This window comes from Mytilus edulis, chromosome 6 (genome assembly GCF_963676685.1).
Source record: "Mytilus edulis chromosome 6, xbMytEdul2.2, whole genome shotgun sequence".
Lineage (NCBI taxonomy): Eukaryota > Metazoa > Mollusca > Bivalvia > Mytilida > Mytilidae > Mytilus > Mytilus edulis.
In genome coordinates this window covers 65,871,355-65,891,444 of record NC_092349.1, presented here as the reverse complement: position 1 = coordinate 65,891,444, position 20,090 = coordinate 65,871,355, and the positions used below count along the sequence as shown (strand labels likewise).

The window sequence follows — 20,090 nt, the reverse complement described above, 5'->3', positions numbered from 1 at the left end:
TGGGTTCCACAGCAGCCAAAACGGTCCGTAAATCCCAAAAATAGACTTGGATCCATCATGTTCTTTTTTTAAATCAAAATAATGATAAAGAATACCACACATTCATGCATTTTGTGGTGCTCAGCAGATTTCCATCACTCTTTGGTTTGCATATAAAAAAGAAGATATGGTATGATTGCCAATGAGACAACTATCCACAAGAGACCAAAATGAAACAGACATAATAAACAACTGTTTGTTTTGTTTTCAAAAAGGAAAATGAATTTGTTTCAGAATGAAAGATGAATTGAATAAATTATACGCGGATGTAGTTCTGTATTGTGTATTATCCATGATGAGTACAAGTATAAGTTTTTTTTCAACAATGCTACATGTATATATATATATGTTCCAGACAATATGAGTGTATCTGATTTGAACCCTTACGCGTACAATGTGGACCATATAAGTATACCTGAACGTACGTACCGTATGAGTATACTCGTATGGTTTAGTATGAGGTCGACCATACATGTGCATTTGTCAAATTTATCAAGAGTCAGAAAATGAAATAAAAACTCTAACCAAATAAACTGAAATCTCTAAAGAGCCTGTGTCGCTCACCTGTATTTACTGATCCTTTGGAAATCATGTAAAATAAGGTTAAAATCATAATTTATAGTATAAGATATCATTTATATTTAGATACTATAATAATATTTAAGATAATAGCAAAGAACTCAGGGACAGCAACCCAACAACTGGTTGTCTGAAAATTTCAGGGCAGATATATCTAAATCTGATGAACATTTTTGCCACCGTCAGATTTGCTCTAAATGCTTCAGTTTCAGAGATATAAACCAAAAACCAATTTTACCCTATGTACTATTTTTAGCCATGTCTGCCATCTTCGTTCGCGGGCAGGGTCATCGGACTCATTTTTTAAACTATATACTCCTATGATGATTGTGGATAAGTTTAGTTACACTTTGTTTAAGTAATTTGAGAGGAGAAGATTTTTGTAAAAGTTAACGACGACGACGACGACGCTGGACGACGCCGAACGCAAAGTGATGAGAAAAGCTCACTTTGCCCTTCAGGCCAGGTGAGCTAAAAAGTGACGCTACATTTTTTAGTATGAAATTAAGTTCAAATGCTCAAATTACAATTGAAGTTATGGAAGTACATACATGTATATTTTGGAAGATAAGTTTTTAGAACATTTAGGAACGTTGTACTTCAAAAACCGATAAGCCAGTAAAGTAAAATGGTCAGAAGTATTTGTCACCTATAATTAGTTGTTATTTATATCATGAAATCTACGGATATTTTTCATAACAAATATTTAGGAACTATTTCATGTAAGATTTTAATCAAAATTAGTACCAATAGAAGCAGACCTCTCATAGGTTTATTTGTTTATTTGGTAATTTATCTATTTTGAAGCGTTAATTCTCAATTTCTGATGATATAACACAAAGTTTATATCTTATCCAAAAATTTGATTTACACCAAAAATGAAAAACAAAACTAACCGAAGAAAAGTATGACCAAATAAAAAAAAAAACTTGCCGACGTATTTGTGTGTTGAGAAATCCAGAACTAATAAAAATAAGTGTCTATGAGCATTGAAGGGTGTGGATATAGCATAAAGACAGGATGTGGATATAGAATAAAGGCGATAGGAACGTTCATCTTGCATTGAGCCCGAACACCAACAATTGTTGAACTATCCTATAGTCATATTGATTGATAAAATGTACGTGACATCAAATTTCACGGTATCGCTTTCAGAGTTAATTTCGTTTCTTTATTCTCTTTTAAAGATACTGTTTTAGTATTTTGAAAAGGCTAAATGGAAGACTAGTATGAAGTTTTAAGCTGAAACTTTTACGAATTATATAATATCAAAGAATGTTTCTGTTCTTTTCAATACAATTTTATTGGTTTAATACTGTAGAACAGATTTAGCGTTTTGTGAGTTTATAGAAATTAATCTTGTGAGTAATTTTACATGTGATTAAAACACTTTACCAAGATAAACAACTAGTGTATGTATATTTTCTTAAGCCCCATTTATGGGCATTGGTTTTTCCTTTTGAATGGTTTTACACTTGTAATTGTTGGGGAATTTTATAGCTGGCTGTTCCGTGTGAGCCAAGGTTCCGTGTTGAAGGCCGTACCTTGACCTATAATGGTCTTTTATAAATTTTAACTTGGATAGAAAGTTGTCTTATTGGCACTGTGACTCATACCACATCTTACTATATCGATCAAATCAGGTTTTGTTGTGACATTTTGGTAGAAACCCATTCAACGCATCGATATCTGATACTAATCGATAAAAATATTACTTAAAGCATAGAATATTTTCTTTTTTATTTGGAATTTATCATACTGGCTTCATTTTTCCGTTCTGAAAATCATAACAGAAATTAATAACGTTAAACGTTGGTTAAAAGTTTTGCGACAGGAGACCTTTGGGAATCCATAAACTTAGTATTTTTTTGTTTAATGATATAATCAAGATTGTTGCATGCCATTCAAATATTATAGATTAGGAGGCACATTGCTTTGTACATTAATTATGTCAAAAAGTGATTATATGCAAAGAATAAGAGAAAAAAATTACTTGTTGAATGCAGTAATAATAAATAACGAATTTACAAACTTTTTAGAAATGATGTCCAAATTGGCCATCAAGATCAAAATTGATAGAACAAAATCATATACCGATACTGTACTTTTTTCATGTATCAAACTGATAAAAAAAATACTTCCGAGAAGAAAGGCCAATGCTTTGTATTGTACTATTAACGGGATAAAAATAACGAATTATAATATGTTTTTAACAATAAAAAAATTGGTGTGGACTTTAACGGTGCTTTTTTGTGGACTTTAGCGGAGGTAATTTTGTGGACTTTAGCGGAAAGTTTGTGGACTTTAGCGGCGTTGTGGACTTTAGCGGAAATTTGTTGTGGACTTTAGCGGTGTTGTGAACTTTAGAGGAATTGTGGACTTTAACGGTGCCACAATGCATGCATAATCAACATAGAAAATGAATGTAGGATTACAACTACCATGCATTAAAATATTTTTTTGTATCCCTTATTGTAACTATACTGCTATGTACAAATTAGTATAATAGTCTCAGGTCATCGACAAAATTCAATAATAATTATTTTGTTAACATTACTAAAAAACGAGTCTGTACTGTCGCCGTTGTGTTATGATGATCGTACACTGACGTTGGTCAATATATTTTGACAATATATACGGACAGACGGATTCAGTTTATTTCAAAGTGGACGTAATTCGAACAACTTTTACATACAGCCGAGCGTAGCGAGTCGAACAATATTTTGATAATATTTTTGCTTTACAAAATCGTTAAATACAGGAATCAATATAGTTTTGGCAACCAAAGGTTGGGTCGGGGCGTGCAACCTATACGTCATCTAGATTCGCCACTTATCTTATAAAGTGTATACCGAATTAAAATATTGTAAGAAATGAGAAAACAGGGACACCCGGGAAATCGGATTATGTGAGTTGGATTATGTTTATTATAATAAATGCCGAATATCAAGTTCTTTTTATCGATTTCTATACATTTTTTTCAAATATATATAAAAGATATATAGCAAAAATGATAAGGCAGACAAATATACAAATAAATCGGCTTGGCCGATATCCTAATAAAACTTATTGACCTTTAATTACGAGGTTTTTTTTCATTTCTTTGCGTTTTTACACGCCCGTCCCAATTTTGACAGGACGTATTATTGTATACACCCGTCTGTCCGTCCGTCCTTTCATCCGTCCGTTCCTCCATCTATCAGTCATTCGGTCCGTCCGTCCGTCCGTCTATCTATTCGTCTATCCAGCATAAACATGTCGCACCGTAACTTCAGGACAGCTTATCTTATTTTCTTAAAATTTAACATAGTTATTTCTTATAATGGTCAAACGTTCTGCAAACCTTTTAGTGAAAATCAAAGTAAATCGTTTTGAGTTACAGAAAATGTAAGTGAAACAGGAATGTGGGTTTTTTTTAACATGTCGCGCCATATCTCAAAAACGAAGTATTATAACGGCATTAAACTTTATACACTTCTTAGTTATATAAATATTTTAAACTTCTGTTTACTTTTTGGTGATTTTTAAAATTTTGGTTTAGAGTGATTGAATTTTTTTGGTAAAACAAAAAAGGCAGGGTCACTTATAGCGATGTATCTCAAAACCTATTTATGATTATTGTTTAAATTTTGCTCATTTCTTATTAATATTAATCTTAAGATGTCTATACTTTTTGGGGATTATTCAAACTTTTATTTTGGAGTTATTGAGTTTTTTGTGTCAGCGACAACACTTTGACTCAGTCCATTCCCGAATCACACGCTTGTAATTCCATGGTTGTCTTTAGTTGCTTCATACCATATGCGTTTAGAACATAAAAAAGGCAGGTAGTTTTCTTGTTTGAATTGTTTTACATTTATAATTTAGGGCCCTGTTTTAGCTTGCTTTCATGCAGTTTGTGTGTTTTTCTCATTGTTTAAGGCATACGCTGACCTAAACTTGATTAATTCAACATAATTTTTGTGTCTAAAAGAAAGTTGTCTAATTGTCAATGTTTATGGGATAAGTGGTTACCATCACTTCTTCTTTTTTAAAATAAGACCTAGATATAAATGACGGTCATGTTTTGCAAACCAACTTTTATTTACATTGAAAATACAAAACTGTCAGATATTGTTTTCGAAAGTTATCTTGAAGTTTCAATTGAATTTGAACTGTACAAAAAATGAATTTGAACTGTAAAAATGATGTGAAAAACATGCCTATAAAAAAAATGTGCCTACCATAAACGGAGAGAAAGTTACAAATCTCACTGCTATGTTATGGATGCTTAAGTGTGAAAACTCGCTTTAGTGCGCAAGTAACACAGTATATATAGTACCAGAAAATCTGTCAGGACTGCATGCATGATTAATTTGTGCAGAACAGTATAGACTATAGTCGGTTTGGGACTGTTCGTCAATGATTGAATGCATAAATGTATTAATAATTGATAGTAAATATTTTAAACTATAAGTGTATAATATAGTATAGTAAATTAAAATTATGGCACAATCAAAACACATCCTTTTATTTTTCATCTTTACATACTACTATTATAAACAAAGAAAATATAATAATGTTACAAAATAATTAGATACCAGTGTTTGCTATTCAGTATTTATATTCCATTTAAAATTAGTTTGAAGTTAAGGGAAATAAGGGAATTAGGAAAATGTGTATTAGCATAATTAACTATGTCCAAAAGTGCCCGTTTAAAATAGATTTTAACACGCCAAGTTTACTTTACAATAAATATATATTTAAATTCTCGAAAGACAATGTTCAGATCCGTGCCAAAGTTTCTTTTCATAAACTGTTTGTTAAAAAAAAACAAAAAAAAACCGGGTGATATATATAGACGAAACCGGGTGATTGTGTAGTAACAACATCGACGAAACCGGTTTATTTTAATTTGACATGACCCTTTTCTTTCGTTCGATACACAGAAATACAATTATTGAGATGCTCATAATAACTAAATATGCAATCTCCGTGTCAATATCTATCTTCCCGTACCTTTCTTTCCGTACAATGTGAACAATTTAACGAGAAATTAAACAATTTCGAGGCAAGGTTCACTCAATTCGTCATTTTGACATGCATTTTGACTTATTTCTCCGTTAATATAGAACGGTTGTAGAAAATATTACATCTCTCAATAGAAAATAGTTGTATATGTATAAATATTCTTCGATATCATAAAAAAAAATAAAAAATAAGGAGAAACCTACCTTTCTTTTGTCTATTGGTGTTCCGTCATTGTGCCGGGTGTTAGATACCATCGAGTCCGAGCAAATTTTGCCGGTGTGGTTTAGACACAGTGTATACGTCTATTGTTTACATGTGTGTAATAGTAGATAAATTATGTTTTATTCATATTGTTAACATTGTATGTAGAGAGCCTTATTGAAAATTGGTTTAATCCAAATGAGTTACTCTCTTTAAATAAAGATATTATTATTATTATTAATAAATCTCATCACAGAACACAGCAAACCTTTTGGAAAATATCCCTATATTACAGAAATAAGTTAACATAAGTTCGTTTTAGCAATATAAACATTGTACTGTCTTGGCGTTTGAAGTAAACACTTTCGGATTCTGCACCATTGCTTATGATGAAAGGTAGGGAATTGGTATCGAAAAAAAAGATGTAGGTTTTATTACATCATGGAGAAAATATGGACTAAGACATATGCAGGGCGAAATATACTGAATATCATGAAATGGTGTCGATCTTGATACTTCAGATGTGCATTCAGAAAAACCAAATTTCATTTTACCAATTTGAAAGACAAATATTTTTGAAACTTTTAGTTTAAAACATGCATTGATGAGCTGCGAAATTAGATATTATCATAAAATGTCGAGCAAAGATATCAGAAGAACAACTTCAAAAGATCAACATCTCATATTCTAAGGTCTAAAAACTGAGGACATTGTCAGGTATACAACCTTTTATAAAGAACGCAATCAAATACATCCACATTACACAAATAATTATTTAAAATATGTAAAATGAAATTTAAATTTTGCTTTTGGTTATTAGTTTTGTTTCAGTAAAACTTTGACGTTAACCAACTGAAAATGTATCATTATTTATGTAACAAATAAATAAAGGCAACAGTAGTATACCTCTGTTCAATAGTCATAACTCGATTAAGTTCAAACAAATCCGAGTCACAAACCAAAACCTAGGGTAACACATCAACTATAGGGAAAAACAACGGAATAACAGAAACACTTTACTGCTACAAAAACAAAAATAAAACCAAATAAACTCATCATATATACCAGGATTAAAATTTTATACGACATTCGCGCGTTCTAGTAGACGGCTCATCGGTGATGCTCGAATCAAAAGAGACAAAAAAGGCAAAAAGTACGAAGTTGAGGAACATTGAGGACCCAAAATTCCGAAAGGTTTTGCCAAAAAATTCAAAACAATTTGTTAAACTCCTGTTGATAAAAATCATTTATGTATCCAAGCAACAACTTGCTGGTGTCATACAAGAAGAGGTACAGGAACAAAGGGGAATATTGTTCTATGATTTTGATTGTCATAAGGAATGTTAGTCCAAACATGTTGGTGCAGTGAAACTTGCCGTATTGGGGTTAAATTAATCCTTCAGTGTTCCGTTGTAAAACAAAGAGGGCATGATTCGGTTAATATTGTTTCGAGACTGCGCATCCGTGTAGTACATCAAATCTTAATACCTTTTAAAAAAATGAACAACCCAAATTTAGATAAAAATGTGTCTTATTCGATTTTTTTATTATTATTGGTCAATTAGTATAAACATTCTTTCATTAATTACATAATTCAATACATAAATGTACATTTCAATAATGGTGATGACAACCAGTTTTACAGTTAGTTTCTACAGTGACTTCAATTCCATAATGATCTGATAAAGGATACGATTTTCCATATATGGCTTTGTCCATAACTCTCTGTAGTAGAAATAAAAAAATATGTTACATCATCCGGTGCATTAACTATGATCGTTTATTTGAATTACTAAAAGCTTTAAAAACAAACTAGGTTGAAATAGTTATTGCAATTGTAACTGTAACTATATCTTTGGGTCATCTATAAATTATTTTGATATATGACAAGGTTTCCTGTACAATGTATCTATACATTTTTTGTGATGTTTATTAGAAATATTTTTGTGAAATTTTTTTCAGAACTTACAATCCTCAACCCCTATTCTGATAGTAAAACTCTTGTCGTGCTAAAGTAATTTCCATTGATGTAGTATACTTGGCAAAATCATTTTGTAAAGAAAATGAATAATAGTGATTCATTTAAAAAAGTATCAGTATATACATTTGAATATATACAAAACAATTCGTGAGGTCTTTCGAAAACACTTATATTCAAATTTCCAGGTACAGTAGTAAAATGCATGAATATATTACAAATTTAATACTATATTAATTTTTAAAAATCAATATGAAACAAAATGCACTCAAACAGTTATGTGCAGCATCACTTCAGTTTTTCCTATCACCAGAAAAAAAGATAAGCTATTCGCAGCTTGTGCAGAGTCGTCTACTTGTATTTTCTTGAGAGCGTCAATGGAAGACAAAAACGCTCAGAAATAAACTTAAGGATGTAGTCAGGTGAAATAATAAAATCAGGAATTCAAAATTGATACTATCAATCAGAAGAGCAATAGTTGAGGAACAACATAAGCGAAGTACATTGATTTTTAAAATGGTGGGAAAAGGCTGTCTCGGATTTTTACCTGACATTTAGCAAAGGCTTTATTTGGGTTTCAAATCGTAAAAAAAAATCCAGAATCTGCTTAAATTTTGGTAATGAATTTTAATGAGCTATTGAAGTCTTCTATGAAAAGAAAAGGGGGTGATATGGGGAAAAATAGTTTACCTGTATCGTAGGAAAAAACCAAGGAGTCAAAAAATCTGATAAAAATGCCTAATTTAAAACCGGAAATGACTACATCCTTAGCGTATGTGTATAGTCACTTTATCTACAAGAAATACATACAGCTACTATCAATATATATAAATAAAATTTAATCTAATCGCTTGATATAGCATAAATAGACCTAAATTATTAGATCGCTTAGCAAAATGTTATGCGTGTGCTTTAATCAATCAAATCTTCCAAGTCCTTCAAATCGCTGCGACAATTGGTGCGCACAGATATTTCTGCTGCGTAGTGGTCAGACAATGGGAACTTCTGTTCAGGTGGAAGTTGGTCAAGTACTCTCTGTAATAGTAAGTGGTAAGAAGTAAGAAAATGGGTGCTCTTTCTTTTGACACTATAATTATGATAATAGTATGTATATGTCAACTTCACAATATATAATTGTAGAACATAAAGAGTAGTAAAAGTTTGAAAAAATAATTACCAAAATCAAGGAAAATTAATCCACACTTAAAATAAAAATGATGAAATTTTGCTTCATAAAAGTAAACAAAAGATAAAAAGCAGTGGATTTATATGGCAAACTTATTAAAGTTATTTTCACATTTGGTTCTATGAGATAATTACATAGATATAAGAAGATGTGGTATGAGTGCCAATGAAACAACTCTCATCTAAGTCACAATTTGTTAAAGTTAACCATTATAGATCAAAGTACGGTCTATAACACGGAGCCTAGGCTCACACCGAACAGCAAGCTATAAAGAGCTCCAAAAACAGATATAAATACATCGCACTAAATAAAAAGCAATGCGCAGCATCTATTTTTAGACACTAACTACTATATCACTCAGACGTCCTTAATAAAATATTATTATATATTATTTGGTTGTAATATATTATGGCATTCTTTTTTATTTATTTATCCTTTATTATAATTTAAAATACCTTAGCTCCTAATATTTTATAACCACGGGTGAGAATGTGATCTATAATGCTGGTATCATCATGTCCATCTGTCAGTGTGTTTTCGTGCGGTGAATACGTAGGCTGTCCAACCAGCTCTGCGTAGGGAGAACGTAGATTGCCTTTCATAAACTGTTCAAAAGATGCTGAAATTATAATAATGTGTTAATGAAAGCGGTGTTGAAGTACAAGTAAATGTTGGTTTTTTTATATTTTTTACAAACTACTAAAATATGAGTAATTCAACCTGGAGTGAAATCTCTGAAAATGTCTGAGTGAAATCTCAAATTTATTGTGTGTTTCTACCTATTCGTAAAATTTCTCATGTTTTCCCCTTAAACTTAAGAATTTAAACATTCGAGCGAAACCAAAAAAGAAATTTGTTGATTTAACTGAGATTCATGCGAATAAGACATACATGAGGTCCTATTTGAAATTGAAAAAAAAAACAAAAAAACTCGGAGATATTAGTTACGCATAACGAAAAACGAAAAAAAAAAAATACATTATAGATTAGAAATATTCAAAAAAATAAATAAAAGAAAATTACGCGTAGTTTCATAAAATGATCTTGGCAAATTACCATCATGGACAAATATGATGTCATACGAATGAAATATCTCAAGCTGGCAATTATTCCGTTATTTTTACACATTAAAATCAGCTAATAACTCACTTATTCATATATCTTTTTAATTTTAGATTCTATAATTCCATAATTCAAACATTTGTGGATTTCAGCAAATCGGTACGACGGCTGACACATTAGCTACGACATGTCATGTGTGGATTTGACAATAAATATTTTTTTGTATAAGCTGTGGCGCTGACTTAAATAACATAAATATTGACTACTGTATACCTATGTTTGACAAGTTCACGTATTGTTTCTGTCTGTTTTGTTTACACATTGTTGTCAATATAATGGATTTTAATGTGTGAAAATAACGGAATAATTGCCAGCTTGAGATCTTTCATTCGTATGACATCATATTTGGCCATGATAAAATAGTTACCTTTTTTTATAGAAATTGTTAGTATTAAAGATTATTTATACAGTGGATACATAGAAATAAGAAGATGTGGTAAAATGTATGAGTCCGTGCTAACGAGACAACTCTCCATCCGAGTCACAAAGTGTAAAATTTAAAGTAAATAATTATAGGTCAAAGTACGACCTTCAACACGGAGCTTTGGCTCACACCGAACCGCAAGCTATATAAAAAGGCCCTAAAATTAAACAAGGAATTTATTCAGGAAACTGAACTGAGTTAACATATCAATACATGAAACTTTAGAAATGATATAAATAAAAAGGATGGGAAACCCATAGAGCTTTCAAAAACAAACACACGAAAGTAATATCGTGTTCGTGCTGATGATTCAAACTTGCTTATTAAAAACGATGAATATATCTACATACCTGATGTCACATAGTGTATATGTCTAGATGAGATAGATGGTCCAGAATTCATGTCACCCATCAATAAGATGTCTTTTTCATTCCTTATGTGACGTAATAAGGATATCGTTTCAAACAGGTTCTCTGTCTCTCCGTCAGCAAAGAAAGAAGATTGGAAAGCTGTTAAAAAGTCGCAAAATAAAACGGATATTGAGTAAGTATATATAGAGCAAATATATAGTTGAAGTTAATTAAAACTAAGAAATAAGAAAAAATAAATTTATGATGTTTTATTGTGGAGTTTAATACATGTACATTAACAGTACCATGTTTTTTTGTACAGTTAATGCTGGTTCTGTGATACCCTAGGTTCAAATACTGGAAAATACAAAAACCTGATACAAACACTGAAAATTAATAAAACCGATAGGATCTAAAATATGGCAAATTACGGTCAATGACACATAATTGTGAATGGGGGAGATATGTTTTTTGATTTAGAGTGTTTTTTTTTTAAATTTTATAACAAAAAAGTTCAACCAAAACAATAGCAGTATTCTTATTCCATTATCGAAGTAACATATTTCACAATTAAGTAAATATCAAGAGATTGGTGGTTTTTGTAAAATATTATTGTTACGTTTCTAAACTCTAGACCGCGTAGTTTCGAGTTTATGCATACTATGTTGAAACCTCAAGATAATCTTGTTTTTGTGATGCTAGCTTACCGTTTCATTAACGTTTAGAGCATTTAATGAAAAGTATTTGGAATGACTTTACATAATAGATAGTGATACACCAAATCGAAGTATAGTTATAGAGAAAAATAGGCAAGCAAATAAAGAATAGAGATTAATAGGGTTCAATATATGAAACGTAGGGAAAATGAACAAGAGAAAATAGCAAAGAATACAGTAAAAATGCCATGAAAAATAAATATTGAACAAATGAAATCGACCCTAGAAAATTTAATAAAAAATAGACGTATGTTACTGTAGTACTGCATGGGCCCTACTAAACGAACATGGTCATTTCCATGTGTAAGAAATGCTACCGTTGTCGCAAATAGTACGCTGCTCTCCAACGGGAAAGATAGATTAATTATATATAAAAATCAAAAGAAGGTATGACGATTGCCAATGAGACAATTCTCAATTAGATACTGGATGACTTATCTAAGTTTACAATTTTAGGTCACCATACGGAATTCAAAAATGAGCAAACCCCATATATACCGCATAGCAAGCCATTAAAGGGCCATGAAATGAAAAATGTAAAAAAATTCAGAGGAAAAAAATAGCGGCCTGATTTATGTACAATACAATGAACAAAAATCAAATATGATATACAGCAATAAACGACACATACTGAATTACAGGCTCCTGACTACGGTCAGACACATTATGTGGCGATGTTAAACCAGTTTTTTTTAGTCACACCTGGGACAGTGGTGTTACAATACAGCATAAGAAAAAAACAAACTATAAAAGTAAGTTCAAAATGGTTAACTCATCGGATCAATGGTTTATAACGACTTTATTTGCTAAAATATACAAATAGGATTGGATACAAAGTTAACCAACATATGAAGTATAATCTTTTACTTAACATTGCAATAAGAATCATACAGAGCATACACTTTGCATTAGGTCTATCGTAAAATTTATATTAAAATTTGGAATTTGCACAGTCTTAAAAAAAATGTCAACGCAATTAACAAAAAAAAATTAGAAACTTGAGAACACAGACTGGACGTGAACGGGTATTTATACATCCAATAACAAAAACGTCACTAGAATAGATAGGTACATGTACATGTATACTTAAAGGATCGATAAGTTTACCTGGATTTGTAAACAACATCTACGTACAAATTAGGATGTCCTATCCCGTTTGAAATAGTTTTAAATAGTGCAGCCAAACATCCATTGTCGTAATGTTTTGTGTTAAGTACTAAATCATATAATCCACTTTATATTAATATATCCCTACAGGTGTCTGCTTCTTTGTTCGACTTATATTATGCTATAGGTTTCCTGAATATAAATTGAATGACATTTTACCTTGTGCAATTGTATCATTTGCAGGTGTCAGATGAGTACACATTATTTCTCCTAACTCTTGTACCTGCAAAACAAACGGAATTTTGCAATTATTGTTATTTGTGTCACTCAAGTAGCAAATATTTCAAATTGAATTATACAAAACCATATTATAAAAATGAAATGATTTTTTTTCAATTGATACAATTAATCAACAAGGATCGACATGACCTAGCTATCAAAGACTTGTACCATTGGGTTTGATGTACACCAGACGTAACAAGCACGTGGTAGTCCTCATTTTGACGAGGGGTATTTTACCAGCTGTACGATAAAGCACTACTAGTATTTGATATATCAATGAAGAAAAATACTTCTTTAAGAGAGAAAAACAACATTAAAAAATAAGGAAATCTTGAGGACGAGACAAAAACAAACAAAAGCCACTGCAAATAGAACGAGTATCCTGTAGTTAGAATAATTTCAAATAAATAAAAAACAATATACATTGAAAAATAACGTACATGTACTTCTTTGCATTATAAACTAACTATATTTGTACATGTTCTCTTTTTAATGTTTGATTGAACTATTGAACATAATTAGGAATAAAAGAAAATATTAATGGAACACATACCCTCGCTGAAATAAATTCCCTTCTGAAGAATGGCCTAACTCCATGGATGAATGGTGTACGTTTTGGAGTCCATAACTTCCGTTTACTTAACACTAATAATCCTGGAATGTTCATCTGGAGTGCTTGTGGTCCTAAGCAATGTTTAGAAATATGATCTGGACCACTAACTAAGATGCAAGATATACAAAAATCAGACAGCTCAAGCATTTTGCATTGTTTGAGAGCACAATCTAGAAGTCCAAGCAATGTTTGACCAGTTGGATGGCATTTCTGACTAAAACATGTTAAAAACGTCATGCTCTTAGTACCTTGGCAAGGAGCTTTCTGCATCATACTATAGTTTAGTCTACCATGACTGTCATGGAGAGAACTGTATGAATATGGATAGGTAAACATTAATCTATGCACTGTTTCTTTAACATCCCTCCCATAAAAAACCTACAATCATAAAACTAATATCAATGAATAAAAAAAATACAAGTCAACTATTGTTACATTTCTCTCTTAAATAACTAACAATAATAAAACTAAGAATAATATGTAAATTAAATATATTTCAATCGAATAATCGGATAAATAGAAGGCATTATATGTAATGTAAAAAGGATGAAGATTGAAGCCAAATGAATAGATCTTGAGTTTTTCTAGTGAAGTTAAATACGAAAATTCGCCGTGGACGCATGACATTTATAAAATGTTATAATTCATTTATTCATGTCATATTTTACCCCCCCCCCCCCCCCAACCCAACCCAACACAAAACACACACATCAAACTTTGATTGGGTACGTGTTGCCTATTATGCACTATGTTGACTTGTATAAAATTGAGAATGGAAATGGGGAATGTGTCAAAGAGACAACAACCCGACCATAGAAAAAACAACAGCAGAAGGTCACCAACAGGTCTTCAATGTCTTTTCTTCGTCTTTCGTATTTGACCATTGAGTTGTCAGTTTCTATTTTACCAACGAGTTGTTTTAGTGTCCCCATTGTATCTTATGCCTCAGTCTTGTTTGCTTTAAGTTACTGCCCGCTATAATACATAAATGTAACACATGCGCATGCGTCGTAATATTATATCGTGGTAACAACTGCTTTGTGGCTCGCAAGGCTCTAGTTCTGCAATATTTTTTTTTTTATATTTCTACTCTTTCAATACGAACACTATTGATAAGCATGCATTTTTACTATTGTCACATAAAATCCTCACTATATTTTTTATGCTCCACTTCTAGGAAAATTCAATTTTAGCACTCACTTTTAACATGTTAAATGATTCAAACAGAAAAAGCACATTTAGTATTTTGTAAAACAAAACTACTATCTTACCTCTTGTAAGCAAATGACATCACTACGTAAGTCTTTAAGGGCGGGAACCAGTAGTTCTCGTCTCTCATCATAATACTTAACAGTACTCGGTTGTAGTCCGGTGTTAAAGGTCACAAGTTTCTTTGTAAGACACTTATCCTGAGAACCGTACACAAGTGAGAGTAGACAGCTTAAGACCAAATGATGATGATGAACAAGCATGGTTTGAGCTGATAATAACAAAGAGTACTAGATTAAAAAAAAAACCAGTCATTTTCCTCTAAAAAGTATAAAGATTTACATGAAAACTGACAAATAAATAAAAAGTTTCAAATTTAACTAATTTTCATTTATATTTATTTGATCATACATTACTTTATTTAACAGTGTTTGATAGCAGAAAAGAGGACACATTATTTTATGAAATGAGCGAAATTAATGAATTTAAATTGAGAAAGGAAATGGGGAATGTGTCAAAGCGACACCAACCCGACCATAGAGCAGACAACAGCCGAAGGTCACCAATGGGTCTTCAATAGAGCGAGAATTCCCGCACCCGTACGTGTCCTTCAGCTGGCCCCTTAAATATGTATACTAGTACAGCGATAATGGACGTCATACTAAACTCCGAATTATACACAAGAAACTAAAATTAAAAATCATACAAGACGAACAAAGGCCAGAGGCTCCTGACTTGGGACAGGGGCAAAATTGCGGCGGGGTTAAACATTTTTATGAGATCTCAACCCTCCCCCTATACCTCCAGCCAATGTAGAAAAGTAAACGCATAACAATACGCACATTAAAATTCAGTTCAAGAGAAGTCCGATGTCAAAAGATGTAATTTTGCATCTTAAATTATACAAATGATAATTTCAGACCTACATAGTATTTCAAAATATTTTTTCGCTAAAGAATAGATTAGATAATATATCTAATGTAAAATTCAAACAGTCAATATGATTGTTAACAATGACACAAATAAACAATTAGCTGTAACAACAGTCGTGTAAAATTGACAAAGTAAATCTAAATTTGCTTCTTTTACATACACTAGAACACACCCGCGAAATCGCGGGCTTTCAGAGCGTGGTTGAAAGTATGTAAAGTATTGTAGGAAGAATTTTGTTTTAATGACTTGAGAATTTCAGGGAAAGTATCAAAAGTCATAGGTACTTGGGAACAGGAAAATGTTTTTTTTTATCCCTCCTCCTTTATTTCCAAAATTCCCATTTTTCTGTTTTCTATTAATTTCATTATCAACATACATTTAGTATATTATGAACATTCAAGTCAGGAGCCTGTAATTCAGTGGTTGTCGTTTGTTTATGTGTTACATATTTTTTTTTCGTTCATTTTTTATACATAAATTAGGCCGTTAGTTTTCTCGTTGAATTGTTTTACATTGTCATTTCGGGGTCTTTTATATCTGACTATGCGGTATGGGCTTTGACATTGTTCATTGTTGAAGACCGTAAGGTGACATATAGTTGTTAATTTCGGTGTCATTTTGGTCTCTTATGGAGAGCTGTCTCATTGGCAATCATACCACATCTCCTTTTTTTTGTAATCAATGAATTTTTGTAAAAGATTTAATGACTGGAGAATTTCAGAAAAGGTATAAAAAGTCATAGGTACTTTGGGACAGGATAATTGTTTTTCTAGCCCGGCTCATCCTTTTTCCCCAAAAATTCCTATTTTTTTGTTTGTTCTCTATTAATTTTACTAACACATGAATAATTTTAGCGCTTATCTGTATATTATAAACATTCATAAAGGGGCTGGGGATGGGTGGGGGTGTCGGAGGGGTCCTGATCCCGATATTCCGGGCTTAAAAACATGAAATCCCGAGGTCCCGAATTTAATAAAAATTAAATATCCCGACATCCCGAAATTCGAAAAAAGAAATCCCGGAACCCGAAAGGGTCAATCCCGAAATTCCGAGCTTAAAAACACCCGATCCCGACGTTCAGAAAAAGGTCCTGTATTCGTAGTATATCTATACTATTAAACGAGAAGACCTCATTTTTGGTGTCGCTTCTCTTCTTTCCAGAATAAATTAATCAACACGCCTCTGTGTCCTATAGGTACAGTGCATAGTCGCATTTGTCATCCATTCATATGATTATTCAGATTGAGTTATTTTAGGAGAAAAACGAGAAAAAAGGCATCCGGATATTGTCCCGTCATTGTACGAAATTTTAAGTCAGATTAGACTTCCGGTTTGCGTTTTTCTGTATACTTTGAACATACATATACTACGAATAAAGTGTATTTTCAGAATTTTATCTGCTATCATTTTCAAGTTTACTATCCACGGCGGTCACAGAGTTTATTAAATAGAGAGGGTCTGTATAGTATATCAATGATCACCATGGATCGATTAGTAAACTTAGAATTGAAAGTAAATACGCTTTATTCATATAGTAATGAATGTTCATAATATACAGATAAGCGCTAAAATTATTCATGTGAACTTTTGATACTTTTTCTGAAATTCTCCAGTCTTTAAATCTTTTACAAAATTCATTGATTACATAAAAAAAAGAAGATGTGGTATGATTGCCATGTTAAGACAACTCTCCACAAGAGACCAAAATGACACAGATATTAACAACTATAGGTCACTGTACGGCCTTCAACAAAGAGCAAAGCCCATACCGCATACTCAGCTTCAAAAGGCCCGAAATGACAATGTAAAACAATGCAAACGAGAAAACTAGCGGCCTTATTTATGTACAAAAAATGAACGAAAAACAAATATGTAACACATAAACAAACGACAACCACTGAATTTCAGTCTCCTTACTTAAATAAATGTTCATAACATACATGTACTAAATGTATTGAAATTGATAGAAAACCAAAAATTGGGAACTTTGGAAATAAAGGTGGAGGGTAAAAAACATTTTCCTGTCCCCAATAACCTATGACTTATGATACTTTTGCTGAAATTCTCCAGTCATTCTGTATTTTACAAAATTCTTCCAACAACACTTTACATACTTTAAACTACGCTCTGAATGCCCGCGATCGATTTCGCGGGTGTGTTCTAGTGTATGTTCAAAGTATAGAGAAAAAAACGCAAACCGGAATTCTAATCTGACTTAAAATTTCGTCCAATGACGGAAACATATCCGGACGCCTTTTTTCTGGTTTTTCTCCCAAAATAACTCAATCTGAATATTCATATGAATGGATGACAAATGCGACTATGCACTATACCTATAGGACACAGAGGCATGATGATTAATTAATGGTGGAAAGAAGAGAAGCGACACACAAAATGAGGTCTTCTCGTTTAATAGTATAGATGTATACCATTTCTGTGCAAGTCGTGAAAACTTAAAACCAGGTATATAATCTTAAATCCATTATTAAATTTACCCACCAAATTAAACTACGGCCTTCCCTTACACCCCATTTCCCCCCTCTGAACCCTAGAAATAAAACATGAAAAATCTGATACTATAACAAAATATAACTTACGAGGTTTAACGATGACTTATCCACACAATAACAAGTGTACTACTGTAGAAGTCGGCTTTGCAGATGTTATTTACATAAAACGTATGTTTCATTTACTTTGATTCGTTGAAACCTATAGATTTTATAATAACACTATTAAATACATTAGCGAACGTACAACCTCATGAAACGAACTTATCCTGCTTAATGAATAAAAGAGTTCACGACCACAGATGGCGTTATACACCGTAGTTAAGATACAAAAATTTAATAATGTTGTTCTTTACTGGTATAAACCACTTTATTAACTGACTTCATGTAAAACAGGTTTTAAAAATAAAAACCACTGTATAAATTATGCTGCTTACGTAGCTTTGAAATGTTCATCTTGTTAATCTTGTTAATATGTTTTCCTTTTTCAATCTCTTCAGCAAAAACCATAAGAATTTAATTTAATTTTAAAAAGATTAATCATCCCCACTAAAAAGTAGAAAACATACAAAGGCCGTCAAAGGATATCCACGCAGTAGGAAAAACCCACATCACACATTCGGAGACTGCATGCTCAGTTGGTTTCTTGTTTATTTCATGTTTTTGTAATTGGTTACTGTTGCATCTACATTTGTACTCTGCATATTGTTAAGTTTGATATGTGATACCGACAGAGCAGAAGACACATACATTGTCTATGCACCTAGTCTGGCTCCTTTGGAAATTACAGCCATTTCCTCTGTTTATTTGTTTATTTATTTTTCTCTTCTAAATGGATTTATGAGATTTCCATATAATGTATTTATACAATACTGAATTGGCAGGGCATAATCCCCATGAATCAAATGGCGTTGCGTCAGTCTAGAGAGAACCATGTACTTTTGAGATGCAAACAAAATCTGGCGCAGTCATCCTTTTTGGTTGCTTGGCAAATCCGTGTTTGCGATAGAATATAAAGAATGCCCTTTACCATAAATGATTGTGAAGATTTTTGTTCTTAGTCTTCTTCTACACTTATATAAAGCAAGGATTTGTATATATATAAAATTGAGAATGGGAATGTATCAAAGAGACAACAACCCATATAGTACATCTCACCATACAAATCCTTGTATAAAGCTTTTGTTTTCCTTACTAATAGTTGCGTTTTAAAACCTCGCGTTCCTGGGAGCACTAATGCATGCGTTTTGTTTTATCATTGAATACAAATAAAACATGCAAAAGAACCCTGTGAAGTTTAGACACAGATGTCTATTCCATTAGTTCAGCATCTCACAAATTATTTTTTGGTTTCATGTCTCGTGGCAAATATTTCGTGCATATTCAAAAGGATCACAAACTACATGTAGGAATAATTAAGAATTGAATGCTTCTTTTTGTAACTTCATTGGGTGTATTTAAGCGTCGACCGAAGTACATTTTCGTTCTGAAAATGTGCGCACGGTCAACGCTTTTACACCCTATGAAGTTACAAAAAGACGCATTCAATACTTATAATTACATTTTTTTAGCTAGGATCATTAATTTTAAACACGATTTTTATCAAGTTTTTATTTAATTTACCTGTGCACTTTAATGTAGGACTTCGTGTCATCATGAATGATTAATTTTATTGTGTAATGAAGTTGCTTAATGAATAGCGCGAGATTGCAGGGTAGCCAATCAGAATAACGTACAAAATGTATTATAATGATACATACATCTAATGTGATTATTTACTTATCACTCTACACAGTGGGTCCACCGGTATAAGTATAAGAAATCTTGATTGTCC

At 31.9% G+C, this 20,090-nt stretch overlaps 1 protein-coding gene across 2 annotated transcripts; it reads right to left on the bottom strand.

The window, feature by feature from the left end:
* Nucleotides 1-7,342: 7,342 nt before the first annotated feature.
* Nucleotides 7,343-18,579, bottom strand: LOC139528176 (uncharacterized). 2 transcript variants are annotated; one of them, XM_071324050.1, is made up of 7 exons: nucleotides 18,347-18,579; nucleotides 14,879-15,087; nucleotides 13,548-13,985; nucleotides 12,932-12,995; nucleotides 10,890-11,048; nucleotides 9,449-9,612; nucleotides 7,343-7,554 (listed from the first exon to the last, which is right to left on the bottom strand). In XM_071324050.1, the coding sequence occupies exons 2-7, from the start codon at nucleotides 15,077-15,079 to the stop codon at nucleotides 7,444-7,446; spliced, it is 1,137 nt and encodes a 378-aa protein (XP_071180151.1). In that variant the 5' UTR covers nucleotides 15,080-15,087; nucleotides 18,347-18,579; the 3' UTR covers nucleotides 7,343-7,443. The 2 variants fall into 2 exon arrangements, with proteins under 2 accessions (XP_071180151.1, XP_071180150.1); XM_071324049.1 differs by having other exon boundaries at nucleotides 7,343-8,842; nucleotides 18,347-18,550.
* Nucleotides 18,580-20,090: the final 1,511 nt, after the last annotated feature.

Coding starts and splice junctions, on each gene's coding strand:
- LOC139528176 (XM_071324049.1), bottom strand. CDS start 15,079: ATGCTTGTTCATCATCATCATTTGGTCTTAAGCTGTCTACTCTCACTT. Junction 12,996..13,547: donor GGGAATTTATTTCAGCGAGG/GTATGTGTTCCA, acceptor TTTGTTTTGCAG/GTACAAGAGTTAGGAGAAAT. Junction 11,049..12,931: donor AAATGATACAATTGCACAAG/GTAAAATGTCAT, acceptor ACTTTTTAACAG/CTTTCCAATCTTCTTTCTTT.